This window comes from Vulpes lagopus, chromosome 21, assembly GCF_018345385.1.
Source record: "Vulpes lagopus strain Blue_001 chromosome 21, ASM1834538v1, whole genome shotgun sequence".
In the NCBI taxonomy this organism is placed as follows: Eukaryota; Metazoa; Chordata; class Mammalia; order Carnivora; family Canidae; genus Vulpes; species Vulpes lagopus.
Window position 1 is genome coordinate 24,614,190 of NC_054844.1, and position 22,738 is coordinate 24,636,927.

The following is a 22,738-nucleotide window of genomic DNA, read 5'->3' on the forward strand; positions in this document are numbered from 1 at the left end:
AACACAGAAAACCTGTTGGTGGTAGAAATCCAGTTATTACACAACCAGATATTAGTTCCCTCTGTGACTTAATGCCATTCTGGGTGTCTCCACATTTGTAAGTTTTTTTATGTTATATATTTATTTTGTGTTATATTCATTTACATTTAAAGTGTCCTACACAGCGATTTTAATCAGCCACATGTAAACTCTCCATCTACATACTACATACCATTTCTTACTACCAGTAAAAGAATCATTGTGACAGACTGAATGGTGGCCTGTCCCAACTATGCCTACGCCCTAACTACAAGAACCAGTGAATGTATTACTTTACATGGCAAAAGGACTTTGCAAGTATGGTGAAGAATCTTGAGATAGAGTAGACAGAAATATCTAGGTGGGTCCAATATACGTGTAAGTACACGAGAGAGGCAGAAGGGTCAGAGTAAGAGAAGAAGGTGTGACAATGCAATGTGTGTGTGTGTGTGTGTGTGTGTGTGTGTAAGAGTGAGAGAACAGTGGTGGGGGTTGGAAGATGCTATGCTGCTGGCTTTGAATATGGAGAACTGAGTCACGAGCCAAGGAATGAAGGAGGCCTCAAGAATCTAGAAGAGGCAAAGCAAACATCTCCCTTAGAGTCTCCAGATAAAACATACTCCTACCAATACCTTGATTTTAGGGTTTTTATCTTCAAAACTGCAAGACAATAAATCTGTGTGGTTTTTAAAACACTAAACTTTTGGCAAATGGAAAACTAATAAAATCATGAAAACTCAGGCACTTATAATCCTTCTACTGATAATCAGGGTTTTTTCCGAGAGCACACAATGAGTTGTAAAATATCTCTGACCAGTTTCTGAACCTGCTACCCAGTGCCATTTCACCTAGACTCCCCTCCACTGACATGAACAATTGAGCTAAGTCCTGGTCTGGCATTTGCTATGTGACCTACGACAAATCATATAATGTCTCTGGGTCTCAATAACATCCTTTATAAATGCTTGGACTAAGTACTCAGAAATAGCCTGAAGCATCATAAAAGAGAGGTACAAAGTATTTTGGTAATTCTATTGAGAAAATAATCACACCTGGCTGGAACAACTGATAAGTACTCCCCATTAGAGCTACTCCACAAAGATAACACTAGGAGTTATTGAGGTTTGTTTGGATTTTAGCAATACATGATTCCAAAGGTAGCAAGGTTCAGTGCAGGATAAGCCTGCGGCACATTTGAGGCACCCAACAATACAGATTTCTGGAGGCTAATGGATGAGGACTAATGGAGGCAAAAAGCACTGGAGACATAATGAAGGGTCTGGAACACCAAGGTAGTGCAGAGCCCTTGACTCCTTCTGGAAGACTCTTAGGATCTTTGCAGACTATATTCCAAGAGTCCACTAGCATGTGAATTATATCCCACAGTGGCCCCTGGCATGCTGTGTCATTTATCCTTTCATCCCCGGTGCCCAGAAACAATACCAACATTAAATATTGTTCATAGTATGTGTGTTTGACTTAGTGAATAACCCCAACTAGCCTTTTTCATCTTAACTCTTCCCTAAGGGCCATGTCCTGGTGGTGCCGTTCACAACATATCATATGAGAATGATGCTTCTTGGACTTTTGAAAACAGCAGTTCTGCCTTCTTTTAAGCTCTGTCTCAGAGAGGTGTACTGCTGGAGTTTTCTAGGCAAGAAATAATGAAACCCTGAATGAATGATAGCAATGGGAATGGAAAGGAGAAACAGGTGCCAGTATGATTTATTCTAGGGTGGTTTGGGAGATACATTCTAATACTCTTGACTAGTCAAAGTAAAATCTTACTTTATTTCTTTCTTCTTTTCCTTTAGAGTGGTTCAATAATAATCTGTTACATAAAATTGGAACTCTTATGTACCTCCGGTTAAGCACAAGCTATTATTGTAAACCTCATTCTTCTGTCAAAAATCCTTATTGACCCCGTTTTCCTGTTTTAGGATCTGGTACTTCAATTAAAATCAAACCATCTTTACCAGTATTTTAAGGAACCAGAGAAAGACAATAAAAAAGTCTGAAATTTACCATTTTTACAAGCATACCAAAAACTCAGATTTATAAGCATTTTTCTTGAGTCCTATGTCATAGAAACATTTGCCAAAATCGCAGTGACCACTTTTATTTCTGTAATTTGCTTCCCAAACATAGTTCAAATGATGAAGAGAACTAATGCAAAGCAAAAGTCATTTTGATTATAAAGCAAGCGTCTGATTCAAATGAAGTATTTTGAAGTTATGCCCCTTCTATTAATATCCAAGATTCCATTGCATTTCTTTCTATAAGATTAAATTTAAAAATAAAACCTACCACTGCGATCTTTTTAGAATTAGATAGCATATACATAAATTAATAAAATTCTTCCAATTTTAAACATATCAGATGATTAGTATTTACAGAATCAGACCAAAAGTTATTAAGGAACATGATACAAATTTTGTTTGATATCTAACATAAAAGGATAAGTAGCTAGCTAAAAAAAAAGAAAAAAGAAAAAAAAACAAAAAACCCACCTCACTAGATTTATATTTTATATTTAAGTGTATCACCTTGGGTATTAAACATGCTGCTAGCTATTTCTTAATGAGCACCTGAGCTGTCATTTTTAATAACAGAATGACAATTATTATCTATAAGTTATATTCCCTGAAAATCATTTGTGCAGTACTAAATTTATATAGGTAAGAATAGAAACTTACTATTCCACTTACAAAACAATAGTATTATTTTATATTACCTGGCACAACACTATAGAAAATGAAGTGGACACATATTTACAATAAAAGATCACATATGCCCAAACACATAGACCATTTCAATATGCAGAGAACTTTATAAAGAATTTTAATAATGAATCTCAGTTGTTCATTGTAGAAAAGGTCATTTGGTCTCTATGAGAAAAATATACATATTCAAGATAAAATATCATAAAACAAATGAGCCAAATACTTGGGCCATTTCAATCTTAGTTTTTTCTCAATTCAAAGCAGACATGAAAGATGAATACCATACAAACTGAAATTATCTAATTCATCTAAGTACACATGCCATCAATATGTAATACAAGCAATCATCTCATAGCCTATGTAATTCATTGGTTACAGTATACTAGAAACTCTACTTTATTTTCAAATACTAAAATTTTAAAAAAATACCTCTTCCACAAAGCTGTCTTTCTTCTCTAGCATTTCTCGTAAAGTCTGAAGAATTTTAATGCACAGCTTTTCTTCTTTCTCCATTAGTTTCTTTGTATGATTAATCAACCTTAAAGCAGAATATTAAATCTTAAATACAACAGTGCTTTGTCTTCAGGCTATATACTAACATCATATACTAGAGGGAAAAAAGTCAGGCTATTATTTGAAAATATTAAGTAAACATGATATTTTCAAAACTTTTAAAATTACACTTCAGCTCACAGACTTTTAATATAAACTATCCTTTGCTTTATAGGCAGTATATCTCATTGTTTTAAAATTTGTTCAAGTAGCATACTTTTAATGGGACACAATACACTAAAAGACAATGAGACACTAATTATCTTCAATCCCATCATATAACTAAAACAAATTTACTAGAAGAGAAATATGAATATTTGCAGCATATTATATTGTACTATACTATATTATTTTCTATAGGCTATATTACCTTAATTACATAGGCTAAGTAGCGGTATACAACATTGCAACCTTAGATAATGGGCTGCTTTCCAGTTTTAATAATAATGTGCTGGGCAGCCCTGGTGGCTCAGTGGTTTAGCGCCGCCTGCAGCCCAGGGTGTGATCCTGGAGACCCAGGATGGAGTCCCCACGTCAGGCTCCCTGCATGGAGCCTGCTTCTCCCTCTGCCTGTGTCTCTGCCTCTCTCTCTCTCTCTCCTCTCTGTGTATTCCCATGAATAAATAAATAAAATCTTTAAAAAAATTAAAAATTAATAATAATGTGCTATTTTTCCCTACTAGGGCTTGGTAGAAACAAGCAGTTATGTGATTAAGGGCGAAAAACCCCAACAACAACAAAGTAATATCAAGACAGTCTGTCCACATACTATTTTTACTATACTTTGGGCAAAAATTCTGATTTTATAGTGGTACTCTTTGCACTGGTGTTTTGCCAGGAGAAAAGTGTGAGGATCGTAGCTATATACCATCCTAAAGAACTCAAAATTAAGTAAAATGTTTATAATCAGAATGCATAGCTTATCATATATAACTCTGAAAAAGCTGGTTCTCACAATAACCCTGTGAGACGTGTCTTCCTAGAAAAACAGAATGATGTCGAACACAATGGAATGGTCCCATTTCAATGACATAATGGGAGTACTATGGGACATAACCCTGAGGAAAAGTAAGCTTTCACTAGATAATGACTAGTCAGTGCATATCAGGTGTCAAGGTGAAGTACTAGGACTTCCCATGGATTCTCTCAATTCATCCTCACAACAAGCCAATGCTACAGGTTCTACTATTGAGCTCATGAGAAAACAGAGGTCCAGAGAGATAAAGCAACTTGCCTGTAGTTACACAATCATTAAGTGGTGGGATCTGGAAATAGAACTATGTCCATCTTACCAAAAAGCCAAGGGTGTGAAGCACCATTCTGGGGTGACATGATCCATTTACTAATCTCTTAAGCCTCAGAGTTACTGTGAAGAGAGTCCCCACACAGACACCTCTTACATGATATGATAAGTACAACATAGGTAAAGGCAAATGCCATAATCTACTACATTCTGCTGTAGAAACTTTCTAGGGTTGATCAGAGGTTTCAGTGAAGAGATAACTTTTAATGATGAAGATTTCACCTGGCAGGGAAAGGTGGAGAGAGAAGGCATCCTTCCAAAGGGAACAATATGAACAAAGGGCAGAGGCAGAAAGCTGACCTTCCTGTCCAGGAAATGCTAAGTACTCTGATTGCCAGTTAACAAGCTGGCACATGAAGAATGAAAGAACAGAGTTATAAGAAATGCAATCTGGGTGCCTGGGTAGCTCTGTGGTTGAGTGTCTGCCTTTGGCTCAGGTCATGATCCCGAGGTCCTGGGATCGAGTCCCACATCAGGATCCGTGCTGGGAGCCTGCTTCTCCCTCTGCCTATGTCTCTGCCTCTCTCTCTGCTTCTCTCATGATTGGATAAATAAAATCTTTAAAAAAAAAAAAAGGGAGAGAGAGATGCAATCTGAAAAGGAGGAACTGGGAATATTACACTAAAGAGTCTGGAATTTGGTCTATTGAACACAGAGGACTTCTATTTTAAAGGACCCAAATGACCCTGCCTACATGTGAAAGATGACCCAGAAGAGTAAGAACAAGGCAAGGGATGAACAGCGCCATGTGATGGGAGTAATCATCCAGGAAGCCATATAGAAATAAAATAGCCAGGACTTGGCAAGTAATGACAAGTCAGAAGCAGAAGAGGAGGAGGAAGAGAAGATGAAGACACTTGAAATTTATGGACAGGGTGAGTAAATAGATAGTGATACTTTTAAGTGATACCCATGTCATGCTGAAAGAGTAGCATAAAGTGAAGGAACAGTGATTTCCTTTCAGACATGTGAACTCCGGGCAAGGTGTTCTATATCCACGTGGTCAGGTTCAGCCTGAAGAATAACTGTTATAGAGTTCTCCTTGTAAGGAAAGCACCTGCTTTCCTGAAACTTCTGCTATTGGTCCTTTCTCTTGCATGACAGTCCTTTAAGGCATGAACATAGTTTTCATGAGCTTCATAAATTTCCTTTGATTTTCCCCCCTCAGGCTATTTTAATTTTCTTTAACTTTTCTTTAGATAAATACTTCATTCACTAACCATGTGAAAATATCAAGCATGATGGTGAATACTATTTGCTAGGGTATTATAAAAAGTATTCATCCCTTACATGATATCCCAGTTGAGTAAAATCTGTGGCCTTCTAATATGTTTTCTATGATCTAAGTAAAAAATAAGTTGCACAAAACAACTTACCATATAAATACATGTGTGTAGTGTATTAAACTAACACAAAAGTTACTGTATGAGATGTACTCTGATTTTTATGTTTATTTTATTTTTATTTCTCAGTTCATTTTTTAAATTAATGGCTGTCTCTCCTCCCTAAATTAATCTTTAAACCCATAAATGAATCACATCCCACAGTTTGATAAACTCTGGGATTATCCTTCATAAGGGAGGAGTAAGTGCTAATTTGAATAGATTGTAACCAGATGCCTTACAGGTTAACACCCACATTGACTTATTCTCTCTTTATTTTCTTCTCTCTCAACTTATGTGACAAAGTAGATATGTGAATTTGGGATCTTTCCTGGGATCTATCCCTCACATTCTCCAGCAGACCCATCTGAGTCAACAAGTTCCAAAAATTAAATTCATTTCAGGAAGTCAGAGGCCCAATAAGGCCTCTGGACCTAAGCTCTATTCTCCAGCTAAGCTTTACCAGAGAGCTCTGCACAGTAATACAAGGCCCCTTGCATAGCTATTAATAAAGTTGGATTCTCATTTTATTAGATATTCTTGCAAATAAAACCCTTGGTTCTTCCCAGAGTTAAGGAAGGAGCAGGATAGGCACTAGAGCAGAAAACAGACATTCCTGAGCTGCTGGCCATACTACAATCATAATAGCACAAAAATCTCTTCTCTAACCACTAAAGTATGTGACATCTTTTTTTTTTCCCCATCTGAGTGTAATCTGCAATATGTTCCCACTATTATATTGCTCCATTTCTTCTCCTTTTAGTTACCTGGTATTGCAACAAATTTGCTTTTAGCACATGTTCAGCACAGAACAATATTTTCTTGGTATTTTGAGTTACTTTATATCTTTTCATAGACCTACATCTTTAACTAGACCGGTGTCATCCAATATAACTTTTTTTGCAATGATTGAAATGTTCTCTATCTGTGCTATCAAATTTGTTGATCATTAGCCACATTTGGCAATTAAGCACTTAAAATGTGGCAAATATAACTGAGGAAATGAAGATTTTATTTTTATTAATTTAAATTTTAATTTAAATAGCTACATGTAACTAGTAACAACTGTATTGACAGCCTAATTCTTGACACTGAGTCAGCAAACTTTTTTTCCCTAAAGGAGCCAAAGAGTAAACATTTTAGGTCTTGTGGGCTCCCCCAATAACCTCTGTGACAACTAGGTGACACCGCTAATAGTAGCCACACACAATATATGAATGAAAATGTGTAGCTGTATTTCAATAAAACTTTATTTGCAAAAAATGATCAAAACGTCCAATTTACCCTGAAGCCCAGGGTTTGCCAGCCCCTGTCCTAGACTATCAAGTCTCTGGGATATATCCATAGTATCATATTAATTTCCTGAGGTTGCAATTCTCATTTACTACACAGTTTTTAATTCACATTCTATGCATTGATATACATCCACAAAAGGTAAAGAATATTTCTCAAAGGCCCTATTTTCATACTGAATTACTAGTGAATAGTTCTACTTATTTTTTTTCTAATGGTTTCCATGATCATCAGTTTTGCAGATACTCTGGATCTCTTCACTAAAAATTCTTATTAGAAGACTGGCAAGTGTCCAAACACATTCTTCCTCGACCCCATAAGATATAGTGGGTCTAGAACTAAGCATCCACAATTCTGGTCATAATACAGAAACCCTGCCTATTCTTCAACATGATTCCTACTGTCAGTTCTCACCCCATTTCTTGTTCTCTCCCCAAATCCCAGCTTTAACCGGTAAAAGGAAGGAACACACTTCTTGTGTCCCCTAGTCCTTCCATCTTTGCCTCCCACATCAGAGTTGATTTGGGGGGTGGGTGTTGCAATATCCTCAGCCATGCAGGAATTAGCTGTGATGGATATGGTCAAAGGGGTTGGCAGCCTTCTCCGACTCTCCATCCAAGAAGACAAGTACCTCTGACTGGCCATCTTGAGCGAATCACTCAGAGTGCCCTCAACATTCAGATATGTCTCTTTTTCTGGAGCTAATTACAGTTTCTCTCACAACTTGCAGGTCTTCCTTGAGAATTGCTCTTTTACCACTAAAATGGAAACATTCTGGGATAAACACATCAGTTATACTAGATCTGACAATACCACAAAAATGGTGAAAGAAGTAGATGCGAAGGCTGCAGATGAAGATGGTCAAAGTGGCATGGCAGAGGGCTGGGCGGAGATGCCACAGCGCTTCACCTGAAACATGCCTCAGCCTTCCTGCTGCTAAAATGAGCCTGAACTTTCAATCTCTCAGAGTGTTTGTGCAAGCCCTCAATAAATGCTAGTTCCCCTTCCTTCCTCTCTATTAATGAAAAGAAGTGACTTTAAACAGGAATCATTTTGAAGGTCACATCACATAGTGTGAGTGGAATTAGAAAGGAATAGAGATGAATTAGAATCAAAATATTATTTCATGTGCTATTCCATGCCCAATAACGACATTTTATTTTCAGTAAATTTTAGTAAAATATAACATGGCCCTCTCAAAATAAAATTTCAACTGAATCAAATCAAAAATTTTAGAAGTATATTTTAACATGGATGTTAGATCTTTCACATATTCTGTGGATTGTCATCATGTACCAGCAGAGTTAAAAAGCAGAAATGTGTTAAAGGCCATCTTGGTTTTGTAACTCTAGTAGAATCTCAGATTATACCCACTTACTTGGACATGAAAGCTCCACATCTTATTCTTGCATCACTCCCCTCAGGGAACAGTAGCTCTGGGCTGTACAACACATCAACCAACACTGAGAATTCAGCCTGCATCATCGGGCTGAACTGTTGCTCCAAGGAGGCCACTACATCCTAAGGAATAAAGCACAAGAGAACCCACATGAAGACCCAAGGCAGATCTCATCATTTGAAGATTATGACAAGCCTAAGAATACTAACCAGATATAAGACATGGGAATTTCAGAGCTATACCCTCCCTTCCCATGGCATCAAGTGTCTGTGCCTTACGTGTGTTAGCTGGTTTTCTGTATGGATACTGCTTGGGTCACCTTTTTCATTTATAAGATAAGAGACAGGTGGATAGGAATATTATTTCTAAGGATATATATACAAGGTTGAAAAGTCAGTGAAGTCACTACTACAAGCCCTATAGTATCCAGGATTTTAATGGAGACATGATGGGTATTTAGCAAATTAGAATAAATTGGGGTATGCTTGAGGAACAGCTTTAAAAAAAGATCCCATATGTATTTCTGGTCATCTGGAACGAACCATATCTTCCAATGGGGAAATTCCTTGATATATTCTTTGAAGCAGTATTAGCACTTCACAAAGGTTCAATGACATTTAATACTGTTTCAAATTACATCTTTTTGATAGACATTATTGGTCACCTACCCAACAGCCTTTCTTCATCCTTCTCCTTGCTGATAGGATCCCCATGTTGTTTCCCAATTAGGCAGTAACATCCTCTGGGAGAATGAGCCTCCTCAGCTTAGGGTCATGGTTGATTAGTTTAAGCCAGTCATGGTCATTCTAGTTTCCCTGCCAGTGATTAGTCTAGACATGATTATGTGGCACAGTCCTAGCTAACAGGACACAGGGTGATGCCAGCTGAGCAGGCAGTGGTGTGGGTTAGGGGAGGCAGGGGTGAACTCTTTTGAAACTACCTACGGCTCTAAGGACAGCTTAAGAATATGAACCCAAAATGTAAAGCAGCCCTCATTTGACTTTTGGAAACCAGCCTTAAGCTGAAGGCCAACAGACCAACAATGTTAGGGTCCTGACCTGTTGAGCTATTAACCAATGTGAAAAGAGCCCCAACTGCAGATTCCTTGCTATGTGCAATGATATGTTTTTTATTGTTTAAGCCACTTATAGTTAAAATTGTGTTAATTATAGCTGAAAGTATTCTCACTGACATGTTTCCAAAACGATCTGTGGGCAAAGACAATTTACTGAGCATTCTTTAATGTAATGACTAAAGCATCCTTTTTTTGTTTTTAAAATAACTATGTTAAAAGACAAAAAAAAAACCTTCTCACATAAAGCAATATTTTATTCAGCCATACCTGTGATATATTTTGGTCAGCAGAAAACTGATTGCCAATCACTTATTGTTACTTTCAGGTAGAACATCCTATAGATAGGGTAATGTCTCTCTTGATCTCTTATGGCTAGATTTCAGGAGTTAACTCTTGTTTACTCTTTCTTCCCTTTTTAACAAAAGTGATCATTTCTACTTCAACTATTCTAATAAGCTTTCTGAGAAATTTCTGATGACAGCTAAAAGAAACTACTGGGAAGGCAATAACACAAGTTGGAAACTAGATATTATATAATGTGGTGAAAGAATATGTTTATCAAATGTGGTCATATTTAATAAAATGCTGCTAAAATATGCCTATCTTTCAGTTTACCTCTCTTCATTTCATTTACTAAACAAATTGTGTTCAGGCTCCTATGGTGTGAATTCTGTCTTCAGTTTTTATTTTGATCATAGGGCAATTATGTAATCTCTCTAACTTGTTAGTTCTCCATGTGAAAAGTCAGGATAATGATCCTCACAATCACATGAGTTTGCTGTGAGGATTAAAGAGAAGTACACAGAATAGCCTCTAACACATACCGGCCACATATTATTCCTTAATAAATGTAATCATTACTGTTGAGTACCAGTTAGTTGCAATCATCTCCCTATTAACAAATCCAGTGGTTACTTTGCTGTGCTCATCTTACCCAATCACTGCTAAGGATTTTACACACCTGTTTCTATGGTGTCAAAACCGTTTTGCTCTTGGCTTCTGTGACATCACACTTTCTCTATTTTCCACCTATGTCCTGACCATTTCTTCACCAACTCCCAGTAGTTCCTGATCCTTTCTTATGAGAAATCTCATCCAAGTCCATGGTTTTAATATCATTTATATGCTAGAACATTCCACTTTATATTTCCTGCATAGACATCTTTCCAAACCACTCTAGCTTCAAAAATCTAGAACATGCCTGTTTGACATGTTCACGTGTATATCTAAATAGGCAACTCAAACTTAAAAATCCCACACACAGAATTCCTAAATATAATTCTCCTATTCTTCCCTATCTTAGAGATAATTCAATCATATCATATCCTCTATTCTTTTTCTCCAATACCCCACAACTCATCCACCCATCTACCAAGTCCTGTTGGCCCTGCAACCAAATCTATCTAAAATTCATCTACTTCTCTTGATTCTTATCTCTATCTCCTTAAGCCAAGCTGCCATCGTCTTTTGCCTGAATTAATACAAGAGAGTCACTGCTTCTATGTGTGGACCATATAATCCATGCATCACTCAAAATCCAGTGACCTTTTAAAAAGTAAATCATGTCAATCTTATCCTCTACTGAAAATCTACAATGATTTGCCATCTCACTTAGAATAAAATCCAAATGCCTTATTGTGCAAGTCTCTACATGGTTTGGCCCCTAATTTCATAATCCTTTCCTCCTTTGCTCACTGAACTTCTACCCCAGTGGGCTTCTTTTGGCTCCTCAAATCCACTGACTTCATTCCTGCCTAAGTACCTTTGCATTTATTATTCCCTCCCAATAAAAATCTCTGTTCTCAAATCTTTGAACAGATTATTCCTCTTCCTCATTTAGTTCTCAGCTCAAATGTCACCTCAACAGAGAAGAATTCCTTACTGTAAGATCCTTCTCCCAGTATTTCTTCACCATGTTGTTACTGTGCTTTATTTTATTCATAGCAATTTTAATTATCTAACATTATATCATTCATCCATAATGGGTGAGAATGTGTGCCCCATGGGAACACACAGATCACAGCTCCATCTCTAGCACACAGTGGCTGATATTGAGTTTTAACCAAATACGTATTTACTGAATTAATGCCAATTAGTGTACCAAAGGATGTGTACCAAGGCATGCCCTTTCTATACTGGCTAACATTCCTATCCGTCTCTCCTCTAAAATGTTCTATTCTTTTTGCTCTCCTAAACTTGACTCCTCTTCTTTCTGACTCTGCCTTTTGTCTCTCTTATTTAGCCATTCTGTCACTCCTGACCTCTTACAAGATGTTCTTTGTTTTTCTTATCACTATATTCTCCCTTTTAGTGACACTATCCGCTGTCCCTGCTCCAACGAATATCTCCAAATATAGACTTAACTTTCAATAAATTTAATAGCCTATAATGTGATTCAGCATATTATCAATGACCATGGCCAACTTCCTTCTACTGTATTCTCTCCTTCTCTCCCACAATAAAACGCCTTAATAATAGCACCTAGTCTCCAATCATCAGTTTCTCTTAAACACCTCTCATTCCCTCTCGTATCTCCACCCTAGGCAGGTCTGTTGTAACCTGTTTCTTCTATTCATTCATACCGCCACCTGGCTGAGACATTTAGTGATTCTTTTTTTTTTTTTTCCTTTTTCCTTTTTTTTTTAGAGAGAGAGAAAAGGTGGGGAGGTGAGAGGGAGAAAGCAACAGAGAATCTTAAGCAGGCTCCACATTCAATGCAGGGCCCAATATGGGGCTCAATCTTACGACCCTGAGATCATGACCTGAGCCAAAATCAGGAGTGAGGTGCTTAACTGACTGAGCCACTGAGGCACCCCAGATACTTAGTGATTCTTAACTACTCTTCCCTCTTCTAGTCTCTTCCTGATAATTCTTTCCTGCACACCAATAACTGTTTAATAATTTATAATGACATTTTCATCCAAAATTTTAATGACCTATAGCCTTCAAGTTTTTCATACTGAGTCTAACTTGTCTTTTTAATCACATATAACACTAAGCTATTAAAATTCTGAACCTCCACCAATTTTTCTACATGTGACCTCTTGCAATATTTATTCCAGTTCATGTCTTGACTATTCTCCAAGCCAAACAATTTCCTCAAACCATACCCTAATTTACTCCATGAAATTGTCTACAATTACGTGGGTGGGAAGATTTCTCTGATGGGTTGAATTGTGTCTCCATAACAAAACTCATATGTTGAAGTACTTCAGAATGGGACTATAATTGTAGATAGGGCCTTTAAAGAGGTAATTAAGGTAGAATGAATTCATATGGGCAGCTCTAATCCATTATGACTGGTGTCCCTATAAGAAGAGGGAATAACAATACAGACATGTATGTGCACAGAGGAAGGACCATATGAGGACACAGTGACCAAGCAGCCACCTGCAAGCCAAGGAAAGGGACTTCACAAGAAAACAAACCTGCTACCACCTTGATCTTGGGCTTCTAACTCCAGAACTGTGATAAAATAAATTTCTATTGGTTAAACCACCCTGTCTATGGTATTGTGACGGCAGCCTGAGCAGATGAATACAATGTCTCTCTTTACTCCATGGCCCAGAATCCAGGCCAAACACAGGATTGGGATACTGTGCAAATATTGTGAGACTAAAGGTGTTTACACCACTTTCACCAAAACACTCAAAGAGAATACTAAGAGATAAACCGAAGCAAGTTATGAATATTTAATTTATTACATGAGAGTTTATGGTAACTTGTTTTTCCATTTTTATTATTATCATTTTGATATTAAAACCCATTACAAACAAATAAATAAATAAATCCCATTACTATGCTATCAAACATATTAAATAATATATCATTATTTTTACACAGAACTAAAAATAACAAATTTTACATGGAAGCCATGCTTTTAAAAAGGGTAATATTGGTAGGGAATTGTAAGGTAAAGCCTAGTCCCCAAATAGAACTTGATATTTTTAACCATATTCTACTTGCATTACTACATATATTAAAAATTATAACTTAGAAAATGGTAAGCCATTGCATGCTCTTATTGTACCTGTAACTTTTCAATAATATTTCTGTAATCCCAAGCAGGCCCTCCAAGAGCTTCCTTAAATCGTGGTCCAGAGCGAGCTGATAGTCTCCAACCCATGGCTGCTCTCTGCACCATATTGGAATGGCTCTTCAGGAAAAGAGTATTAACTTGACTGTCCAAATCCACTGGAATGGCAATCCCACGATTCTTTGCTAAAAAAAAAAGAAAGAAAGAAAGAATTAAAATATTTTTCTCTTAAAAAGTATTTTTCTCTTTTAATTTGACTACAGCTTCTTACACATTACTGAAATAATTTTATAAACATAGAACAAATAGAAAAAATATAAGTTCTGTGATATAATTAACAGTATGATGACTATAGTTAAAACTGTATCATATATTTGAAATTGTCTAAGAGAATAAGTATTATAAGTTCTCATCACAAGAAAAAATTCTAACTATGTGAGGTGATGGGCATTAATTAAATTTATTGTGGCAATCATTTTGCTACATATGAATATACTAAGTTATTATGTTGTGCACCCTAGAAGAATATGATCTTTTATGTCAATTATATCTCAATAAAACTAGAAAAAAAGGGGAAAAATCAAATCTTTAAGCTCTGTCATTAAATCATTTTCTGTAACTACAAAAGCCTTTAATTTGAAAGCATTTCAATTCTTATGGCCAATTATTAAAGTGAGCTCATTAAACATTCAAGACCTTATTTGATTTCTTGATGATTAATGTTTGAAATGCACTTCACACAGCATCAATATAGAAAAACAGTATAAAACAACCATGCAAACGTGTATTTTCCCAGCTGCCAAGGAAAATAAGAACGCAGACAGAAAACACATGATAAAATCCTGCCAGTCTATTCATTAGTATAATTGATGTGCATGCATGCATGCACACACATGTGTGCACACACAAAATCTCAGGTAGTAAAACAGCTATAAAATAGACATTTCAGTGAATCTGGGAAAGAAGGACTCATATGAACAATGTGTGCCCTCTTCAATTGCAGATTTTTTATATTCCTTAGGTTTTATTTCATCAGACTTCTATCACAGTACTGGAAAAATGAGAATGCCTCCCATAAGAAAAACAGAAATGTTAAAACATTTTTGTAAGAAGAATGAAGTTAGGATGAGTCCATGAGAGAAGGACGAGGATCATACACTGCTCTACAAGAGATAAGAGTGGTAACAGGTCTTCCTCGGAACAGAGTCAACCAACACCAAGAGTGATAATAGGGGAGTTATCTGGGCAACTCTTTAAAGACCAGCATGTACATCGCTGGGGAAGTTAAGGTCCTCCTCCCTCTGACTAGCGTAAACAGAGCAGTTAGCAACAGCAGTTTTTATCTAGAGGATAAAGTTAGGGAACTACAGAAACGTCCTCTCATGAAAATGAAATTCCTGCCTGGAGATAATGCCAAATGAAGGTGTCAGGACTTGACAGAGAAGCTTGAAGTAACTCCAAAGATCTTCATCAAATAAGGAGTAGAATAAGGGAGAGAGAAGAGGCAGCTCCAGTGAAAAGAGAAAATGTACAAGACTCTAACTCCTGAGCAAAGCTCTCCTACTTTACCACTTGTTAGTATTCTCAGCTGTTTTTCTGCTTCACACAGGCGCACACACACACACACCCCAAAGGAAAGCCTGCATATCATTTCTCAGCCCCTTACCCAAAACTCTGGGTCAGATGTGTTATTTATACAAGAATGCTAGCAGAGAAACAGACCCTCAAAACTGCAGTGGATCCCATACAGTCAGCACAGGCCTTTATAACCAAGATCACACCACCAAGAATCATAGAGAAAACTAAGAGCATTAAAAACAACTGGTCCAGTGAAAACAGAAAGGATTCAGGGAAGAACGAAAAATATTTAAATAATTCTGATTATTGTCTTCAGAAAATGTGAGTATATACTACTAGAAAATCAGCAATAGAAATCTTGGAAATTAAAATATAATCACACAAATAAACATTTCAAAATGGCTGAAAAAGAAAAGGATAAGAATAAAGACCAAGTTGATAATCTGGGAAAGTCAGAGAATCTTCTAGAACATAAAGCATAAAAGATCAAAACAGAGAATATGAAATAGAAAGAGTCATTCAGGAAGTCACATATCTAAAATATATAAGTTTCAGGAAGAAATATCAGAGACAATAGAAGGGAAGAAATTATTAAGAAAATAATAAATGACAATTGCTTGATCTGAAGAAAGATGCATGTCTTCAAACTGAAAGGGCACACTGTGTGTTTGACAGGATTAAATAAGCATATTGACCATATTCTGGTAAAAACTGACACTGCTATTATGGGTTGATTGTGCTACCCAAATATATATGTTCAAGTCTAAATCATAGGTGCCTGTGAATGTGACCTTATTTGGAAATAGGGTCTTAGTAAATGTATTCAAGTTAAGACAAGGTCATACTAAATTAGGGTGGGCCCTCTTCCAATTCAACTGGTGTTCTTATAAGAAAGAGGTAACAGAAACAGACACACAGGGAGAAGAATGCCATGTGAAGATCAAGGGAGAGATAGGATTTATGGAGCTTCAAGGCAAGGAATGCCAAGGACTGGCAGCAAACAATGGAATTGAAGAAAAACGCATGAGGTCTCAGTATGTCGCCACTGACACCTCGATTTCAGACTTCTAGCCTCCAAAATTGTGAAATTTCTATTATTGTAAGCCACCTACTTCTGGAAATCTGTTATGGTTGCCCGACAAAACTAATTTAAATGCCAACAGCCAAGAGAAAATGCAGGAACTTCCAGAGAAAAAAGAGGATTTCTATAGAAAAGAGATTGGCAACACCAAACTTCTCACCATCAGTATTGTATGCTAGAAACAAGAGAATAATATTTTTAGGAGCTAATGGGCAACAAATTTTGAAACTAGGAGTTTATATCCATCTAAATTGAAAATCAAAAGTGATATCTGAATTAAAAACATGTCAGAACATGTGAGTCTCAGAATTTTTTCTCTAAACCCACCATGAAAATCACTCAACAAAAGGGAGAAAGGAATCCAAGAAAATGTCAAAGTGAATACAAGAAATCATGGCAACTGAGTATGAACCTGAAGAAGAAAAAGCAAGACACAAGTGAAGGAAGATCCATTAGATACTAATGGTTAGGAAATTTTCTCCCAGTTGGTAAAGTCTCAATATCATCACACAACATCTTTGTCTCTAATTGCTATAGAGTGAAGAAAATATTTATGTATCAGAGTATTGTAAGCTCTGATCACTGAGATTTTTAAATTGTAACATCCTATAAAAGATTTCATTGTATTTCCAAATAGAATACAAATTTCAGAAATCATAACAACATAAAACCAATCATCTAAGCAGTAATTAGAACACAGAGTGGGAGAGAAGAGGTCAAAATGAAGACAATGTTATATTCCTTATCTTTCAGCATGGAGATATAGATATTATTTACAGCTATTAAATCAAGAGACAGAAATATAAGGATATGATATAGAAATCACGATAGTCTCTGGAAGACTTTTTTTAACAAATGAAACGAAAAGAAAGAGAGAATGTTCTTGCTTCATATAATAAAAGGAAACCACAACAACAGTAGGCAGTACTAGTTCTACTGGTGAAAATTCTCTGAAGTTGAAAGATACTTTAAAACTTCTTTGAAAACAGGGAATTTTAGCTACCAACACAAGAAGGTACCAATTTAAATAAGAGCTCTAGCTGAAATTTAAGGAAATAATAAATATTGCTCTAAGGTAACCCTAAAGAATCAACTGCACCACCGACCAGATTTCCCTAGTGAATGGTTTCCCATAGTCATTGTAAATGTCCCTTTTCCAAAGCATACGTTGTCTCCATTTATGTCCATTACACACAGCAGAGCAACGGCACTCCTGTTCCATCTGAAGGACAGACGGCCTGAGCACTGCCAAGCTGCACATATTTTTATAAATACTCAATCCTGCACCACGATCAAATCCTGGCGAGACTTTCATCCCTTTCTGGCTGCTTCACACATAAGCTGGGCTTGCTCTGAACGAAAGTTAAACAGAAGACAATGCTGTTATATGTTATTTTCTAAGCAAAGAAGAAACAAAAATTTATAAACTTCAATGTTCATCAAAATATATTATAATGAAGTTTACACCAACATTTAAAATATAGAGGAGGGAACTGGGATTTATCTCCCCTTTAGGAATCAGGTACATGAGATACAACTGACCATCAAGCAAGCGTTGTTGCTATCAATAGAACTTACGCAAAGTACTCAATGAATATTTTTCTAATGACACCAGTGGAGAGGCAGTCCAATGGCAGCACCTCTGCTGTTCTCAGCAGTGCAAGCTTCTAATTAGTGATCTCAGGAGAAACACACCCACCCCAAATGTTGTTGCCACTACTCCACTATGGCCAACAGCATGGACAGACGAGGCTCAGGAGAATTAGCTATCCCAAACTTTGTCAAAAGGGTTTTTCATTTGTTTGTTTGCTTTCCCCAAATTGTACTACGTTAATTGGGTATTTTCTAGTCTACTGTCCTAGTCCTAGCACAAATTGTGCATTACAATTTAACTGAATAAAAGAAAAGCTCTTTACTTTCTCCTGCCTAAGGTAAGCTCTAGCCAAGAGCTAAATCACAATTTCTAAGTAATAAAAGAAAATTAACTATGCAATTGGGGAAAAGAGAATTTGAGTTAAAATAAGTAAGCCATGGAAATAACGATGAAAATTTTTCAGGCAATTATAAAAATATTAATCCCTTTAAAAGTATGGCTTGAAATATATTCTCTGCACTGTCAAAATATTATAAATATTAATTCAAAAGCAAAACTGACAATGCTAATTAGCTTTCCATATATTATTTAAAAATTAAAGCAGAAAAGAAAATTGTGACTAGAAAAAGAATTCATGATGTCACTTACAAAACAATAACTAGAATATTTTTCAAATGCAAACAAAAATATAACCCAAACTTAGCTTGCTTTTATTAAATTAGGAAAATTCTGGTACAAATAGTACAGTATATTGAAATGTGAACTAGAATGTATTTTGGGAATTCCTGGCTATTCCCTGTCCCCCCTCTCTCATTAAGAAAGAACTAATGAATTTACTACAGCAGTCATTCTTCTGGCCTGTAACATTAACTTCAACTGTGTGCTTTAATGGAAAGAGTCCCATTAAAGTTTAAAATGTAAAAAAGAAATGTTCTTATTTCTCCTCTAAATTAGAATACAATTGGGATACTATCTTGCTAAGGATGTTTTGTCACAGAGTAAGTATATGGAGTTCTTCTAGAAACTAATAGTAGAAAGGATGGGCTGTTATTAATGCATTTATCTTTTGTGGAGCTCTGCCTAGAGATAGCTAGTTCCCTAAAATGAGCTATCTTTATTCACAGGTATTTTGATGATTCGGCTAAGCTACTAATTAAGCTTATAAATCCTGAAGATTCTCTGGATATGACTAGTCTTTGTAGTGATTTTCAGATGTAATCGAAGTCTATTTCTAATCATTATTCATTAAATATTGCACATTATGTGAAATTTTTTAATTAGACAAAGTCACTGATGGTATCTGCCAGAACAAAATCTCTGAGAACACACATATTGCAGTGATAGGTGCCATGGAAAAAAATGCTTAGATAGATAAACTGACAGGTAGGGGGAAAGGCAACAGCAAGATTCAGCAGTAATTAGAACACCTGCTTGGTTGTCAAGCCCTACGGGACAGGCCCACAGGAACCAGAACAGTTGGTGCACAAGGAAGGTGTAATGGAGTGGGCAGTGGTGTCTTTTTCTGTACCATGTCACGATATACGAAGTAAGTCTCTACCAAAGCACTAGTGTTGTTAAATGCAAAGAACATTAAAGATATGAAATGCATCTTTCCTGTTTGGCGCTCAAAGTATACTCACTTAATCCCCAAATTGAATAAAGACTATAATTTTATGGGTTATGCAATAACTAGTATTGGCACACCTGATCAGTCATCTGGAAAAAATAAAGCTGATTCCATACCTTCTACCTTATAACTAAATATATTCCAGATAGATCGAAATTGTACACAGCCCCACCAAATACACAAACAAACTAAAACCATGAAAACTCTCAATGGGAATTTAAAAAACATCTCAGACTGATCAAGGCCATCATGAAGATGAAAGAAAATCTGTAAGCCTAATAGAAAATAAATTTGTGTACACCCCAAAAATAAAATAAAAATTCAAATGACAAATGAAAAAAGCTTTTTTAAATTGTTACTTATGGGCAAAGAGCATATTTCCTTAATAAATACGGGGTTATAATGATTAAGAAACTGTTAAGAAAAAAAAAACCTTTAGAAAAAGTAGGCAAAGTATAAGAAGTGACAAGCCACAGAAAAGGAAATACCAATGACTCAATAATATGGATAGATTTTTTTCTTCACTCATTAAAAGAGAAACATATATGACAATACTTTTATTTATTTACATAGATATTTTCTATGATTATATTTATAAGGATATTATTGATAACGATATGATTGGCAAAGATCTAAGAATTTGATGATGACATGTTACCAAGGGGGAAAATGCTCTCCTACATCACTGGTGACATGTAAATTAAATGATCTCTACAGAGGGCAGTGCCTGTCAAAATTTAAATACCCAGAAATTCTACTCATAGGTATTTACCTTATTCTCCCTCATATCTGAAATGATTAGATACAACATAAATATCTAGCCAATAGGGTTAAATAATTTAGAATATAGGCACATAATAAGATACTATGCAGTCAATGATAAGAGTAGGATATTGACTCATTTATTTGTATTCATCCATTTATTTTATTCATGCAATAAATATTTATTGAGTATCTACTGAGCTTTAGGCACTACCTCAGGCTCTAATACTATAACAGATCAGGTATTTAGTATTGCTTAGTTAAGACACTTATTCTGCTCTGTGATTTCTGTACCTGTTATATTTACTCCCAATGTACTAGAAATTTATTGAGGGCAGGAAATACAGTTTGAGATTTTATTTGCCAAACAATTAAAATAGTATGTTTCAGAAAACAAGGGTCATTATAAATCAAATGAATCAATGAATACGTGAAAAATATTATAGGATTTTGTCCTATCTTGTAGCTTATTCAGCTTTAACTTTTAAAAAGGAATAATGTTTTTAAAAACTAGAGTTACGGGGGTGCCTTATTTCAAACTCATCATACAATCAACTGTAACACCCTAGGTAGATTAAAAGTAGATTTGGTTGTTTAATAGACACTGAATTTCTCTCCTCAAAGGGTTACTATTTTCTACATGTTCAAATTTTTTGGGAACAATTGGCTTGAAGATTGATGTTCATTATTCAAACCATTTGTAGAAGATATTTTACAGAATTTCCATTTGGAAAAAAGATTCTGTTGCCAACAAAGTACCCAACATTAATCCCCCCAAATCATTTGAAGATTATGAAACACATGGAGCAAAATTCTTTTTTAAGTGAAATAATATGGGAGTAATTTTTGGATTCTTTTTCTCAAATTACTTCTAACATGTGTTATTGTGCTTTATATACAAGAGTAAACTGAGGAACAGGAACTGACCAAGAGCATTAAAGACATGGCCTTAATGGCCCTAACATTTCTCAAATCTCAGTGAACACCATGGTGTGCATCTATTCCAGAGGTCCCCATCCTGACTTGCTCCCAAACCAGCCTTACTTTACGTTATTGAGGGTAGAGAATGATAGACATGTGTATGCCTTACATTCCAGTTAGGCACCCTTGCAGCTGATGACATTGCCTGGGAATTCACATTTATGATCACTTAAGACCCTGTATCTTCCTACCAATTTCAAATTTGACATAAATTGGAAGAAAGTGTAGCAATGGAGGTTAATGATTGGTAATTTCTGCAGATACAAATCTTCAAAAGCATCTCAGCTTTTAGAAGCTTAGGAAGTTTGTTTGGATAAACCTAACATGATACACATGGTACATTCACAATTGATCACAGCTTCCATTTTTTTTTTCAAAGTTCTATAGATTTTTAGGGCTTCTTTTTTTTTAAGATTTTATTTATTTATTCATGAGAGACAGAGAGAGAGAGAGAGAGAGAGGCAGAGACACAGGCAGAGGGAGAAGCAGGCTCCATGCTGGAAGCCTGATGTGGGACTCGATCCTGGGTCTGCAGGATCAGGCCCTGGACTGAAGGCGACGCTAAACCGCTAAGCCACCCGGGCTGCCCCAGCTTCCATTTTAAATGCTTATGAAGTTTTATCAGAAAAACTGAACGTGACATAATAAATGCACAACTGATCATGGCCTCAATACATCTGATAGTAGCTGATAAAAGTTTCTGGAGTATTCATTAAGGAAAAAAAAAGACAAATAACTGATAGGAAGCGCTCTTTTTCTATGAGGACTTCCTCTCAAACACCTACTAACTTAATTCACTATCTCCTTACCTTCTTTTTAAATTTTCTGAAAATTGTATGCATTCATTTCATATACACCTTAAATCAAGATGGTAATCTTGATCTGTATTTTGTATCTTAAAGGCATAAAACAGGTAAGGCTTGTTTAAACTGATTTGTGATAGTAGAACATCACAAATGTCTGTTAGCCTATCCATTTAGAAGATCCCAGCTCTGTCCCCACCCGACTGTGTGACCTTGGACAAGCTGCCTAACCTTGCTGAACTCACATCTTCACTGTAAAATGGGGTAAAAAGTATGTCCACATCATAAAGTTTACCACACTGTCTGACACTCAATAAACACTCACTGCTCTCAGCAATGTAAGCACTGACTAAAGAAGTGTTCTTGCCTTTTACTACCTTTTGTATCTAATGTACAAATAACAATGAGAATTAAGAATTTTTGATGATAGATGAGTTGAGCTTATGTACTTGAGAGCACTTTACAAATTGTGAAGTGTTTTATAAATGTTAACTCAACAAGAACGTCCCTGACTTAGAGTGGTTTGACTTC

At 36.0% G+C, this 22,738-nt stretch overlaps 1 protein-coding gene across 5 annotated transcripts in view; it reads right to left on the reverse strand.

Moving 5' to 3' along the window:
- Window positions 1-22,738, reverse strand: part of ITPR2 (inositol 1,4,5-trisphosphate receptor type 2) — a 471,510-nt gene that overhangs the window by 209,119 nt on the left and 239,653 nt on the right. For all 5 annotated transcript variants that reach the window (XM_041735326.1, XM_041735324.1, XM_041735322.1 and 2 more), the window contains 3 exons: window positions 13,776-13,966; window positions 8,650-8,792; window positions 3,171-3,279 (listed from right to left, as the gene is read on the reverse strand). In XM_041735326.1, coding sequence (XP_041591260.1) covers window positions 3,171-3,279; window positions 8,650-8,792; window positions 13,776-13,966 — 443 coding nt within the window. The remainder of the gene's footprint in view (window positions 1-3,170; window positions 3,280-8,649; window positions 8,793-13,775; window positions 13,967-22,738) is intronic.